The sequence below is a fragment of the Dermacentor andersoni genome, chromosome 1 (genome assembly GCF_023375885.2).
Source record: "Dermacentor andersoni chromosome 1, qqDerAnde1_hic_scaffold, whole genome shotgun sequence".
Taxonomy (NCBI): domain Eukaryota; kingdom Metazoa; phylum Arthropoda; class Arachnida; order Ixodida; family Ixodidae; genus Dermacentor; species Dermacentor andersoni.
In genome coordinates, this window is record NC_092814.1 from 297943440 (window position 1) to 297959408 (window position 15969).

Below are 15969 nucleotides of genomic sequence, written 5' to 3' on the forward strand. Positions count from 1 at the left end.
GGGAGGGGGCGGGATGCAAGCGTATGCTTGTGGATTACACAGCTACATGCGACATAATTGGTGAAATCAACAGAACATGCAAACAAGCTTGCCAGATGGAACTGAAGGTGACATGTCAGGCTATGAATACAAAGGCAGTTATAATGATACCAGTAGCACACCACACTAGTTTACAAACTGCTAGTAGGCATACAGGTACATTTACTGCTGCCCCCACAGGGTGCTAACTTCGTTCCATCACACACAAGAGAGAGGAAATAGTCAAGGAACTAATTGGCATCACCGAGCTACATGATGCTGTCCATGACCTGGATAAACAATTCGATCTCTTGTGCAAGTTCACCTTAATTTAAGGGGCTGATGCAACAGTACATGCATAGCCTACAACTTGGGAAAAAATTTAATGCCCTGCAGTCCGAAAGAAGCCTTCCTTCAGTTTTTTTTTCAGCAAGGAGTGACTCCTTGCTATTACATCTATGAAAAATAAGCGTTAGCTTTGCTTTATACATGATTTTCATGGTAGTTTCACATATAGTGAAGTGCTGATACAATGGCTGTTTTTTGCAGAATTGTTGGTCACAAGTGGGCTAAGCAACACCAATGATTAATATCATAACAATGCACATTAGCATCATCAGCTTGCTTAGCATAGCTGGTTTTGTAGTTTTTCATCCGGCCACTATAGTCAGCTCTGTGCACAAATGCCACATAATGTCGAGCTTTATTTATGGTAGCTACTGGACTGGGTGCAGTCACTTTTTTACTTACTGCTGATCACATGAAACTTCTGACACCTCCGATCAACGGCAAGGGGGTGAAAGGGAAGTCACATAAGCAGGTTTTGAAGAATGTGAATGGACGTAAATTTAGCAAAGTACAATGTTGGGCTGCTTGATGCACAGCTGACAATGTTAATGGCGCAAAAGGTGACTGCACACTACAACATAAGTATGTGATGGCTTGTAGGGTTGCCTGTATTTTGCTCTCAGGATCTGCACATTCAAACAAAAAGAGAAATTTAGTTGAGTTCAGTTCTCTTTTTGTCCATCCGTCTTTTTTTTCTACAACCTTTTGCACCACAAACACTGACAAACATAAATTTACATACAAAATAAATTTGTAGTCTTTTGTTCAATGTAAAAAAATTATTTGTGAGAAAGAAATATATGAATGCATGTATAGGAAGAGGCAACACCAACCTGTACTTTGATTTGAAGCCCGCCTCCGAATCTCAGAGACCATGAGCTTGGAAACTAGCTTGGAGAATGCTAGCACATCGCTGAACTTGTCAATAATATCCGCAGCAGGGCTGTTCTCAAACACCTACAACACGGAAGTCAGAGCTTTCATAAGAAAGGGAGCAGAGCAGAATCGTTACATAAAAAAACAATCAGCTGCGAGTAAATCCTTTCAAAAGCCACAGGTCATGTTGAGCTGGTGCAGGAGCTTCAAGGCAGCACTGCCACCTGTCTTTAGTTTCTTTCTGGCTTGTCAAGCTGCCTCTTAAGGTAATGGAGTTTTTTTTTTTTTTTGTATTGTGCAAGGGCAAACAGTCGCACAACATCTGAGCCTAATGTTATTCCTGTACTTGTAGCAAGGAGCCTACAGCTTTGTTCATGAAGCTGCCCTCAAATTTGCGAAATCCCCTCCACTTCTTGTGAATATTTCTATGCACTTTTAAACAAAATGGCATTGGTTAGGTTTCTTTATATCTCACGACTAAACATTGCCTCCAGTAGAAGCATAAGCCAAGAAATCTTGTCACTGACAGGGTGATGGTGTCGCCTGGCAGTGGAGAATGATACCACTGAGCCAACACTCTGGCCTGAGAGATCAGGCAGTGTGACAGAGGTCACATCACACTACCTCGATGTCATGCCAGCACAAAAGCACGAAGCAATGATGGGCAGATCATGATGGGTATTATCACAGGTGCCCAGCTTTTGAGCGCACTTCAAATAGCAAAAAGGAGGGGAAGCTTGCAATGGTACCAGCAGCATTTGCCTGCCACTTTCATACTAAATTTATTCATAAAGTTTGTGTTGCAAAACAATCGTGAGGCTATGGATCTGTGATACCATGCACTTTAGCGAACAGTTTTATAACTGCGCAAACAAACGACCACAGAGAGAGAGCGCACAAGGACAGGTGCAGCCTTGTGTCCTTGTGTACTGCGCCTGTCCTTGCGTGCTCTCTCTCTGTGGTTGTTCGTTTGCGGAGTTATAAAACTGTTTGCTAATAGGCACCAACTTGCCAAACAAGAACTTTTTCTAAGATACCAGACATCTTAACCTAGACTGGTAGATTATAGTTCAGCACCTGGGAACAGCTTAGTTGCAGCAGGCTAGAACGTACTATAACCTCTTTTTGAGCACCGTAATCGCTCCCCTCTGCCCGACGCATATTTTGTTGCCAGCAGTGGCAGTGCCACAGTTGCTAACTATTGAAGGAGCATCGCCCTAAAGCGTGTCGGGCATTGGAGCGTGCGTCTAGTATCTGACCAGACACATGCTCCAGACCGGCCATGGGTAGAGCTACAGTGTGCTAGACATGCTCAATAGCTAGCGACAACAATGCCGCTGCTATGTGCAATACTTCTCGTAACACACACGCATAGGCAAGGCCAACGTCGGTTGGCGCACTGTCCACATATTCTAATTCACTATAACCAGGCTATCGCAAATTCTAAAGATAAACAACAACACGGCCTTCAAATTACCACGACAGCCATCAGTGACACCACTCCCCGACAGTGACTCAAGCCGGCAACTTTTATTAACTTTTTCTTCATAAAAAAAGAAAAATGTGAAGACAGAGTGAAACCTAGGACACAGGCTTGATGTTATCGGTGGCACAACGTTGACACAAAAATTTAATAATGTAGTCTGGTCTTAATTTTCAGCGCCGACAGCAAATTTAAAAAATATTTTTTTTAAATAGAAATGTGAATAGAGTTTTAAATGAATTATCGATTTGAAGCTCACTTACTGTTTTTCTATAGTGTTCGTTTAAATAATGAATCCCCAATACTAATAAACTAGCCAAAATATTGATGTAAGGTTTCAAGGCAAGGTTCAAATGATGACTGCTAGTCCAGAATTACCTTCCAAGTATTTAAGCGTAAACAGAAGAGGGAAATTCACCTCGCATTAGCCCCTACATAGCCTCACGAAAGTTGAAGATGATGCTAGCATGTTGTACTACCTCGTTAAACACTACTTCAGTTGTGCTGTAAATATTCTAGTGCATGTTCTGGCATCACTACAGTATCAAATGTGGCATTGAACTGCCACGTTACTCATTGTCAATACAAAGTTGCAGAAACACACCATAGCCCATATTTAGTGTTTCGTGTCTTATAGAAATTTAAGCAAGTTGAGGAAAATAGCCCATTGGAATTTGAGTAGCTCTTCCATACAGCTCGCTTTGGTTTACTACAAGAGCTAATATACAAAACACTGTGTCCTATAATTTACAATGATGCACAGAGACAGTTCACAAAAAGGCTTGCACTTTTTCTCATATCCCTATCTTGAGAGATTCATTTCTTTCCTCTCACGTACTTGTCTCATACTAACATTTCAGGTGGAAGAGAGAGAGAACTGCATCAGGCTTTTAGACATGGATTGATGGGGTTAGATACCCCAATAAACACATGGTCTACGACAGATGCCTTGGCGAAGAGTTCTCGATTATTTTTGCCCAGCTGGGGCTCATTAATGCACACCTGAAGTGTGATATGCAATTAATTTTGCATCCCAATACCACTGAGCTTGTAAATGCTGGAGCTTTCAAATTATCGTAAATGCTAGAGCTTTCAAATTATCGAATCTACTCATATACAGGTCAAGTGCGAAAGCAAGTCAACTTCCTGCACCTATACAACCTTTTTTTTTTATTTTATGTATTTTTGTTCAAGCAGATTTTAAAGATGGATATCTAAAAAAGTGGCACTAGTCTGAGAATTTCTGCTGAGTGGGCAAAACTTGACTACTGCGTTGCTTCCATTCTGCAATTTTCAACATATGTCCTAAAATGAATTGGAGACAATTAGCAGATCTTTCTCTTTAGCTACCTGAACACTGATTTGTTGAGCAGGTAATGTTTGTCTATTCCCGTAATCAACCTGAAATGGTCAAATTATGTAATAGATCCATGTGGCGTTTAAAGACATTGCTCAAACTAAAAAGACAAAAATATACAAACACAGTTTACTGTTGACAATATAAAAAAAAAGTACGCTAGAATATAGGTGAACCAGCCTCACAAATATCCGAATACAACAGTTGTTTTTTTTTATGCGAAAGTTTGCTTTTAAGATGAGCAAAATTACTTCTCCACATTAACAGCTAAACCGCATTTCTTGATGTCACAAGTGGCAGCACGCTTTGCAAGCATTTATCTTCTTAACATCCTTTGCCACTGTTTATTCCCCTCAGAAGTACATCCTACACACTACTTAATGCGTTACTACTAATACATTTGTTGAAGCTCATCCAAATTGAACGTAGACAAAATGGGACACTAATATGCATTCTACTTTTTGGACATAGAGTCATACCCCTGTCACACGGACGCAGCTAAAGTCCTTTTAACTCCCTTCAACCAAGGACGACTTTATCTCGAGGGAGATGCGCACCATGTCACATGGCAGTCCTTTGGCAAAGGAAGTTTAAGGAAGTTCCTAGCAAAAGGAGATGGAAGATCTCCCTTGCAGACTGAAGGGAGTACTCTTGTTCCCAGCGTGCTTGAATTTCGAGTCAAGAAATCACCCTCATTTTTATTCATTTCACTTTTACCAGCAATTATAACTGTTTTTATTGCATATAATATAGTATTTGAGCACTGACAAATATATTTGAGTTGAGCAGCTACATTTGACTCTTGAACCGGGCGTTCTCGGAATGGCTGCTAAGTTTGCCCTGACTGCGCCATTTTTTGTTGTTTTGGTCAACGCGATCGCACGTCTCGCGCATGCGGAATGAGTGATTCACGTCTTTCCCAAGACTTTTTAGCAATACATAACGTGTTTCTTTCATGACTGCGTACAAGGTGAGCAGTGCCTAATGGGCCCCCAGCGGCAGCTTTCAAAAGCTCGCTTATAGGCCGTGTGACACGGAGCTAACTCCTTTGAGGTGAAACTCCCTTGCGGTGCTTTAAGGGAAGGAAGTTTGAAGGAAACCCGAGTTGCCCGTGTGACACGGGTATAACAGTAACTAAGGGAGTTTGCAAGTCCATTAGGCAATGAAGCTTGTTTACTATTATAGGTTGCAATTATTGCAGTGCAGTCAAGTTTGGCTTAGTTTTCAATGACACATTAGCATAAAAACGGTTCCCTTCATTAAACATGGCAGCTATACATCAGCATGACTGTACTCCGAGGAGAATTATGTTTTTCTGTTGAAAAACTTTCTGCTTGAAAAACTGGTGGCCCTTTATATGTACTGTCTATCAACTTCAAGAGTCCCAGAGAACTGGAAGAATGCCAACATTATACTAATCCACAAAAAGGGAGACATTAAAGAATTGAAAAATTATAGGACCATTAGCTTACTCCCAGTATTATATAATATATTCATCAAGATATTTGCCAATAGAATAAGGGCAACACTGGACTTCAGTCAACCAAGGGAACAGGCTACTTTCAGGAAGGGATACTCGACAATGGATCACATCCATGTCACTAATCAGGCAATCGAGAAATCTGCAGAGTACAATCAGCCTCCCTATATGGCTTCCATAGATTACGAAAAGGTATTTGACTCAGCAAAGATATCAGCAGTCAGAGGCATTACGTAATCAAGGAGTACAGGATGCTTACGTAAATATCTGAAAATATCTACAGAGATTCCACAGCTATCTTAATTCTCCACAAGTAGGAAGATACTTATAAAGAAAGGGATCAGACAAGGAGACACAACCTCTCCAATGCTATTCACTGCATGCTTGGAAGTATTCAAGCTATTAAACTGGGTAGGCTTAGGAGTGAGGATCAACGGCGAATAGCTCGGCAATCTTCTATTTGCATATGAAATTGTCCTGTTCAGCAACACTGAGGATGAGTTGCAACAAATGATTGAGCACCTTAACAGAGAGAGTGTAAGAGTAGCGTTGAAGATTAATATGCAAAAGACAAAGATAATGATCAATAGCTGGGCAAGCGAACAAGAGTTCAGGATCACCAGTCAGCCTCTAGAGACTGGGAAGGAGTACGTTTACCTAGGTGAATTGCTCACAAAGGGCCCTAATCATGAGAAAGAAATTTGCAGAATCATAAAATTGGGTCGTAGTGTATACAGGAGACATTGTCGGATCCTGACTGGAAGCTTACCACTATCATTTAAAAGAAATGTGTACAATCAATGCGTTCTACTGGTACTAACATTTGGGGCAGAAACTTGGCGATTGACACTGAAGCTCGAGAACAAGTTAAGGACCGCCCAAAGAGCGATGGAACGAAAAATGTTAGGCATAACGTCAAGCGACAGGAAGAGAGTGGTATGGATCAGAGAGCAAATGGGGATAGCTGATATTCTAATCGACATTAAGAGAAAAAAAATGGAGCTGGGCAGGTCATGTAATGTGTAGGTTAGATAACCAGTGGACCATTAGGGTTACAGAATGGATGCCAAGAGAAGGGAAGCACAGTCAAGGGCGGGTAAAGGACTGCAGAAGACTAGGTAAGGTGATAAAATTAGGGAATTCGCAGGCGTTAGTTGGAATCAGTTGGCGCAGGACAGGGGTAACTGGAGATTGCAGGGAGAGGCCTTCGTCCTGCAATGGACATAAAATAGGCTGACGATGATAATGTTGAGACATAAAACCTTGAGCCAAGTTTTAATATTTGCTCACATGCCCCGCTCCCCTCCCTATAAAGGAACCATAGAAAAACCCATCCAACAACAAAATAAAGATGTAAATAAAATACGCAAGAGGCTATGCACTGAAATCGCATGTCAGCTTGCATCTTGAATAAATTAAAAAATATATTTTAAAGCTTGGAGTTCCTCTGAAGGAGAAGGCATAGGACTTGTGTGTGCTTCCAAGATGTAGCAATTCTCAAGAGGCAACTCTGTTCCACTAAAATAGCATGTTCTTTTGTCTCTGTAATCTTGACATTCCAACATAATGTGTTTCATGGTTTCAAATCCACTTAATTCACAAGCTCTAGCCTGTTTACATAAATACCACTACCTTTGCCTCACCTGACTATACTACGATCATATTTTTCTTACCCCTTTTTTTTGGCCTTTTCCCACCCTCCTTCAGGGCCTTTGTGTCCCCAATCCCCCTCCCTACACAGAGTAGCATGTATGTGTTTAAATATATGCCAACAGAATTATCTGGATTTCATTAAAGCTTTCCCTCTCTCCCTCAGGCTTGTCAACCAAAAGCATGAAAGCAAATTCCATGGCCTGTGGACAACTACAGCAGGAGCAAAGCTATAGAAAATAGCTCATCGCTTGCTTCAATACATGCAATAATACACACAATAAGATTTTTCTTTAAATCACGTTTGCCTAAAGACATTAGCAATCAGTCACATGAATCTGACTTGCTACCCTAATATGCCTGGAGTATTAAGAAACCATGCACAAAGGTTTGCTAAAGGGACGCTAAACAAAAATATCACGCGAAACCAGATTGGTAAGTTAAGCTTTTGCAACAGCAGAAAGACAACTGTTACCACATGAAGAGGCCTACTAAGACAGAAAAGATACGAGAACAAAAGATACATGGAGACGCCACCTTACACCTCCCGCACAAGCTGACAGTAACGGATGGATTCAGACACCCCCCACTTCGGTGCTGTTTGTGGATAAAGAAGGGTTACATCGCACATACGAAGAATTCAAGACTGAACTTGGGAAGTTTTGAGAACTTTTTCCATGCAATGAAAGACCAAATACGAGAAGATACTTAACTTGTGATGGCACACCAATGTACTGGTGCTACGATTTGGGTCCAAACAAAACAACAACAAAAAAATGAAAGTTTGTCCTTCATTTTCTACTCCAGTAATTAACATTTTCCTGCCAAATAAATGCATATAGAGTTTTGATTGAATACCAGACTATAGCAATTTACTGTTGCCCTTTAGTATCCCTTCAAGAAACATATTTGCTCTCAACTGACCTGCTGCGATGGCTCGGTGGCTATGGTGCCCTGCTGCTGCGCACACAGTTATAGGTTCAAATTCTAGCCACAGCAGCCATGTTCCGAAGGGGGAGGAATGCAAAAGTGCTCATGCATTAAAATGCGGGCAGCCTTAAATCAACCCCCGAGGTGGTCAAAACTGATCCAAAGCCCCCTCACCTCACTGCGTCATTATGTCGTCTCTCATAGCCAGTGTGTTGCTTTAGGACATTAAACTCCACAATTTGATTTTATTTTCCCTCAGGAAGTTTGGCTACTACACGAGTGGAAGCACATCAGCACAAAAGTTGCTATGGAGAGCTGTACGCAGTGGTATGCTCTTAAAGAGACCACAGGACCATTTGCTTGGTGCACCATACCACACTGGTTGTTTGATACCCAAGACATTTTGTAACTATTATGGTGTGTTGTGGTGCGCCTCCAACACCTACCACTTATCTTGTATAATCACTAACCTTAACTCACTTGGAATCAAATTTTCACGTGCAATCGCACAGCTCACCATTATAAACCATCACAGCCTTTTAGAGGTCTTTGGGTATTATTTTATATATTGTACAGCACCCTACTATGCAGTATACAAGGTAGCAACATTAGCATGTTCCACACCTGAACAATTATACAGCTTTTGGAGTAATAGTGCGTAGACAAGTCATATTTTAACCCTGTGCCTAGATGCATATTCTTCTGTTAGCTATGTCATGTGCCGCAGTCTTGTTGTTCTTGCAGAGTTCATTTCCTTCCACAGTGTTGTGTTAAAATCTTCCTAAACAGTACATTATCAACATCTCTTGAGCTGACCTCACTTCCTGTGACCAGCTGGATAAATATTCATTGCTTATTTGCCAATACAGCTCTCATCTTTTCTTGTGCACATGGCCATGCAACTTCAAATGAGCCCTAAACAAGTTCAAACCATTTGAGTAAACAAGCACAGTGTTTAGGCTTGTAGAGTACACGGCTATAATGACATCTGCCAAACACTGCAGCATTTCTGTACGGTGAGAAGCCCTCAAAATGTATAAATAAAAAAAAAAGAGTGTCTCTTCAGCCTCATTTCCCTCGACTGCTCAAGTGAACGTAGCATTTTTTACAATGTGCTAATGTTTGATTTGTCAATTATCCCAATGTAGTGGCTGAATAAATAAATCAAAGCTCCATCCCCACAACAGCATGGACTGACCTTGAGTGAAATATTAGGCAAGGTGTGGTGCCTTGAAGTGCTTAGATCCTCCCTACATACACCAGTACAGCTCTACGAGTGTGTTCTTCTCAGTGTCCTTTAAACAGAAATTTGAGATTTAGTGCAGCTACAGCTAGTCATTGTGAAGAAGATGCATGCGATGACCACACTTGCATCTACCTCATGCCAGAAGCAGCCAGTGCTGCACCTAACTTTAGTCTCAATTCAATCGCCATGATGGATGGCTGCGGGATGAATTTTTGCTCTGCAGGGCGACAGCTTCACAGCATCACTTGCCGGAACTCGTTGCAACAAGAAATGCCAAGTGTGTGTGGCAGGCATTAATAACACCAACATAAAAAGATTAAGAAATACAATGTACTGGGTAAAGGTATTTGTCGTTCGAACAATGCAGGGGCAAATGCGCTCCTCTGCTTGACTGCTGCAAAACATCAACTCTAGAATTTGCTTTGCCTATTAGAAAATTCTTGCCAGAAGATGTTCACTAAAGGGTGCTTTGTAACCACCAGTCTGTAAAAACTGCTTCTGCTGTGAATGCTTTGGGGCTGCTTCAAGTCTTTGCTCTTGAACTTTAGCTCCGACATCTGTAGCGCGAGTTATTTATTTGTTATCATGTTATTCCTTTCTCTTTGCTTGTATGACCGACTGCTAACAGCCTAGTGCATTTAGTGCAATGCACAACATAAAGAGAGTGAGAGAGAGAGAGAAGTAGCATATATGTAAATAAATACATAATGAAGAACATATGAATGTGCAGTATGCAGTTAACTAAACAGCAAGCCACCCGTGGCCACAGTGATAAAGCAAGGATATTTCACACGCCCGTATGGATTATTAGATATGTCAAGACAGCAATAAGAAAGTTAATATACAGGCTAAACACTGCAACAAGACAAAAATGTCAAAGGTAAGCTAAAAGGTTGTACAAGTGTTGCCAATGGCGTAGTGGACACTCGCGAAATTGGCGTGAGTTGAACAATGATCGAAGAGTTGAGGTCTGAAAGCCTATAGTATTAAGAAGTGGTATGAACTTTTTGCACCACCCCGCACACTCATCTCCGCCAATGGAAATTCTGAATGTTAAACTTCATTGCGATTGTTTTGCTTTCACGAAGTACTGCAGGCTGCACCAGTCCCTTATAAACTTCGTCTTTCAGTTCCTGTGTTGTCAATACGTGTCCTGCCCAAATGTAAAACTGTTTCATATGGAGTTCAAGTTTTTTTCAGGCTGCACTCGGCTTATTCCCAGCTTCTTTCATTAGTTTTTATCGAATGCAAATGACAACAGTGACGGGTGCCCATAACAATTGTTCTGAAAGTCAGGGCTTCCTAAACCATGACAATTCTGTAATTACATGTGCCCTATCATTACAATAACATTAATTATGAGTGCTTTTTGCAAGACGTTGTGAGAACTTGTAAATGCTACAATACTGGCTGTTAAAGCCATGTACCAAAGCAATCAAATACTACTCATACTACTAACCACTTATAAAATAAAGTCAGTTTTTAAGCTGTAAGCATGTGGCAAACTGCCTGCAATGCAAACTTTTTACTACTTTATAGCAAATGCAACAGATTATTAGATATATTAAGAAGTGTACAACAAGGCATTGAATTTTTGGGAATGGCTGCATTCTTGAATATCCAGAAAGTTGGTGCTTCTGAATTCATCCATATAATGTGGTAGCTGTGGCTGCTAAAATCTTGGTGATTAGTAAAAAATCTTTGTGACAGGCCTTAATTGAGAGGAGCACACCCACACATAAAGCAGTTTAATGAAGCTTGAACATTCGATGTTCGGAAAATCAACGAAGAAACGTTCACAAAAAAACTGTCTCAGTTACTTGTTCATTCTCATAATGATGACATAGTGATATAAACCTTCAGTTTCACACACACACACACACGCACACGCACACACACACACGCACACGCACACACGCACACGCACACACACACACACACACACACACACACACACACACACACAAGAAAAAATGCTCAGCCTGCAACGCAGAAATATCTAGGGAGAGAGAGGCCCACTCTTATAGAATGCATCTAACTGTTGCTAGCAGACTTTAGATAGAACTGCCGGCAGGGTGTAGAAGTGGATGAATGAAAAATGATGCGCACAGTGTAATACACACACTGTGCACCCCGCTCTTCAAAAAACAACAAAGAATGACCTTGTAGTACCACACTTCTCAAAACACACTGCAAGCTTGGCAATGACATACAAGTAGGTTCAGCATAAAAACACACAGCTTAAACGTGTGTGTTTTTCTACTTCACCCATCACATTTGTTAACCATCTGCCAGAAGGCTGTGTGTACAACCTTGCAGAAAAGTGGGAGCATATTGTAGAGTCGCTGCTCTTGTTCTTGCTGGGTGAGCGGGTGAGTCGGGTGTGACAGCTCAGCAAAGAGCTTGTGCAGGTGCATCAAGCCCAGGGCCGTATGCTGCGAGCTCTGGGCTCCATCCTCGGAGGCACCTGCACCTCGGCCCTGATGACCCACCAACAGCTTGCGCATTATGTTCATCTTGGCAGGTAAGATGTCTCCGCTGCCTCCACAGCTTCAGCCTGCAGCATCAGCAGAGCAAGCACAAGTTCAGTGTAAAATTGTGACAATCTAGATGGGTTAAATTTGTTGCTTAATTCCAGACTTGCTACCAGTCATGGTAGCATGTAACAAGGTGAGGTGTATAATGAGGGCCACTGGCTTTATTTAATCAGGGCTGGCTCACAGCTCTATTTTACTTGCTTTTGCACCTTCTCTCTCTCACAAGCTTTGTGTCATGTATATGCCAAACTATACACCTATACTGAAAAAATTGTAAGGCTTGAACAATCAAGTATGATTATGCAAGGCTGCAAATGGTACAGTCAGACAGCAACAGACAGGTTCCATGTCATGTTTAAACTGAAAAACAAAGGTGCCATTACAGGCAGTTAAAAACAAGAGGTAACAGCAATGGTTACACTTGATACCCAATTCAGCCAATTGGAAGAGCAAGACAGCAACAGAAAATGTGGGCGGTTATATTGCCTTTCCTGTCAGCTCAAACAAAGAATATATGGCATCACCAAGTCGATGTAGTGTACAGATCAAACCATTCCAGAATACTATTTCAAAAATGCCACACTGTCCTTAATTTAGGAGTCATTCATTCATTGCTTGAGTTACACATGCCCATTAAATATAATGTGATGAAAAAAACAGCAGAAATTTCATGCTTTAGCAAAACAAACCAACAAACAAACAAAGCTTCCAAGCAGACATCACTACAAAGTTCATGCATTACATAAATTCAAACAACTTTTTATAAAAAGGCAAAAAATGTGCATGCATATTGCCGTCAAACAGTTAACGAAATAATATAGTCAGTATTTATGCCAGGGTCACATGAAAGCCCATGTCTGGTCAATACATGACAGGTGTGATAAGAAAATGTAATGGCATTCCATGTACTGCAGTGTGGCATTTTTCTTCAAAATATGCCAGTAGAAAACAATGAAGAATGGCTAGTAATCAGGCAGATGTTTATTATTGTTTGTATGTTAAAGAAGAAGAATGGAGTAAGAAAAAGAAACACAAAAGGTGCCCATAAACTTCTACCAAGTTCTGCAATGAGGAGGAACAGGGCAATATGAAACACTCAAGACTGAGCTAACATCTACAATGTGCTGAGAACTTGAGAGTGATATTCATTATTTTGTCATTTAACAAAATACAAAACACAAAAAACTAATTTGTTATGACCAACAATAACATGCATGCTCACACAAGTTTCGTGAAGCATAAGTGAACAAAGGTGAAAGAATAATGGCCACAATGAAGTCATGTCTCATCAAAAAAAGCAGGGGCTAGGTTGCAGGTTAGAATGTTTATTTTCATCCTCTAGCATAAATAGAAGCACAATGTCAATTTCTAAATTAGTTGCTAATGCTCTCCCCTTACAGTTCACCTTTAAGGAAGATATACATCAGCTTAATCCATGCAATGTGCGAATTTCGCATATTTACATAATGCAACTACAAACTCCACGATGCGTCTACCATTATAATGAACCATAAAGTGCATGTGTGTCACTGCATTTAACATTTACACATGAATAGTCCAAGTGTAGGCTATAACCAGTGCAGGCGCAAGTGGTGCAACTTACGGATGCACTCCTCTTTAATTACAAATAGTTTTCTTGGGATAAATTCAACAAGAGCTTTCACCAACTGAATGTTATACATTTTACCGCAAAATCAAACCGAAGGTTAATTATTAAAATACGCATTTGAGTGCAGAATGTTGGTCTGCTTTGCCGGACCGTTGAAACAAAAGATAAAATAATGCGCCGTTATCAGAAGTTTGCTATTCACGCAACACGCGCAGCCATAAAACGGAATACTACGCGCGGCCTTCTATGCTTAGCGCGCATGCCACGCTGCTCTGTCCCACCCACCCAGGGCGGTGACAAGTTGGCAATGACCATGTCGCCTATTGTAGTTAGCTCAACACCGATCGCAGCTGTCAGCCCAGAAAGGAATGGATAACATTATGCGCCTTGAATTATTATATCACCAAGCGAAGAGCAGGTGTTCGTGTATTGCGCAAGCAAGTGCTGTTTTTAAACGCGCCTGTGTTAGGTTTCACTCGCTCAAAAAGCAGGCAGGGCGCCTCTTTATGTAAAACCGACCGGGCCTTCACGCCAGCATTTCCCCACGTGCATACAGGCATGATAGCAACAAGCAGGTTCATTCATTTTCTCACGCGGAAGTGAACTGTCTTACGTCCTCGATGGCAACATTTATGAGAACCGAGAGCAACCACATCTCACGTGCAAAGGATCAAGTTGTAATCCACACGAATACGCGTACAGGTAATGAACACGAAGATGAATTGGTGCTTCAAATATAACCTACCCGCCTACCCGGTGCGCGCTTGAAATGAATCGAGCAACCGCAACGAGAGCTATGATGTCGTTTCGGATGTAATAGCAACACCATTGATCGCATTCAGCGCAAGCTCTATACGGCAGCGACAACTGACGTCTGCACGCCAGCTCATCTCAAGCTCAAAGCAGTGATCGAAAAGCCCCCGTACTTACTAGAAACAGCTGTAGGCCGTCCAGACACCGTCGTGTAGGCCTACATTTCACTAACGATCATGCATGCACCAATATTAAGCTGAAGACGGACACTTCTGCGGAGTTCCGTGTGCACGGGTTCCTAGAGTAGCTACTTAAAACTACGAATTTCATCATTCCTCGCTTCATCGCTTATCTCATCCATTGCTATCAGCGTGAGGTACCGCCTGCCAAATTATGGATCAAATTACTAGCTCTACATCTCACAAGACATGAACCGCGGAAGCTAGCAGGCAACTACACAAACTCGATGCGAAGATCACTTGGATTGGCTAGCACCTATTGATTGGCTTGAGCCAAACTTGAACAGCAGCACGACTGGCGCTGCTAGCGCCCTAGCGCTGCTTTGGCAATGTTTCGAGGCTGTTCGGGCCTTTATGCGCGGGAATTTTGAGTTTCACCGTAACACGCATTTCTGCTGACTCCCTGAACATGTCTCAATGAATGAATAATGGTGAGGGTGATAACCCAATTCTTTGTAAGCATAAATTATGCACACATGCGGGTAAATTTAGCAGACTATGTCATACGTGAAAGTCCGTAAACGCTCATCCAGAAAAGGCTTTTTCTTCATGGTTAGCGCCGGATGGATTTTCTGCTTCTCGGCATCTCAGCCGAACTCGTAGATTCTCACGACCGCACAGACAATCTTATCTCCGTTGTCATGGATGTTTTATAACCGACGTTACTTGCAATTATTGTTTTATTCAGTTTATTTTTTATTTTTTCAAGAACAACCACTGCTTACTTTTAGGGGAGGCTGTTTTCTTCAAGAATGCGCTGCACAGGTCATTTAGACATTGTTAATATATACTGCTGGTGTTACACTGCCACTCTCCTTTTGAACATTGTTGTCAGTAAAATAGGCGGTCAGCTAGCTGTCACAGCCGTTCTCGGGTACGAATAGATCCGAAATCGTTAATGGTACTTTCGGTTTCTTTTTAATTGCGACGCGGTTTTTTTCGTGCAGGATATATCTTTAAAAAATTAATACCGCATTTGCATACATTGGCTATCGTAAGCTATTTTAACAGCACCTGCTACGACATGCCCATTCACGCACCACTCTTTGCACGGTTCGTGCCGAAACAGATTTAAAAAAAAAAAAAATTGGAGGAAGCTTAAGCTTCGCCTTTAAGAGCGGAACGCCTTCAAAGACCCCCGACTGCTTTTCATGCTTCCCGGCAACTGCAGCTTATGTAACCGTAACGTTTACCGGGGAACGCTGGCGGCGAACGCTATGCACGAAGGCAGGCTTTCTGGTAGAAACGCGGCCTCTTGCGTGGGTCGATCTCCTGTTATTGTTTCGCACTTTTAATATTTCGCTCTGAGAAGAGATAGCATAAAATATATGCGCTGTCGGTGTTTTTTTTTTTTTCAACTACATTTGTTTGTGGGCTGCCGTTCTCAATATTCCAAGGAATAACTTTGCAAAGAATGAAAGACAAGGTGTGAGCAACTTTGGT

General features: G+C 41.6%; 1 protein-coding gene across 1 annotated transcript in view; it reads right to left on the reverse strand.

The window, feature by feature from the left end:
• Window positions 1–14759, reverse strand: part of bchs (WD repeat and FYVE domain containing 3 bchs) — a 255193-nt gene extending 240434 nt beyond the window's left edge. Inside the window, exons 1-3 of the mRNA XM_050196790.3 lie at window positions 14465–14759; window positions 11701–11945; window positions 1200–1323 (exon numbers count right to left, since the gene is read on the reverse strand). Coding sequence (XP_050052747.1) covers window positions 1200–1323; window positions 11701–11904 — 328 coding nt within the window. The 5' untranslated portion in view covers window positions 11905–11945; window positions 14465–14759. The remainder of the gene's footprint in view (window positions 1–1199; window positions 1324–11700; window positions 11946–14464) is intronic.
• Window positions 14760–15969: the final 1210 nt, after the last annotated feature.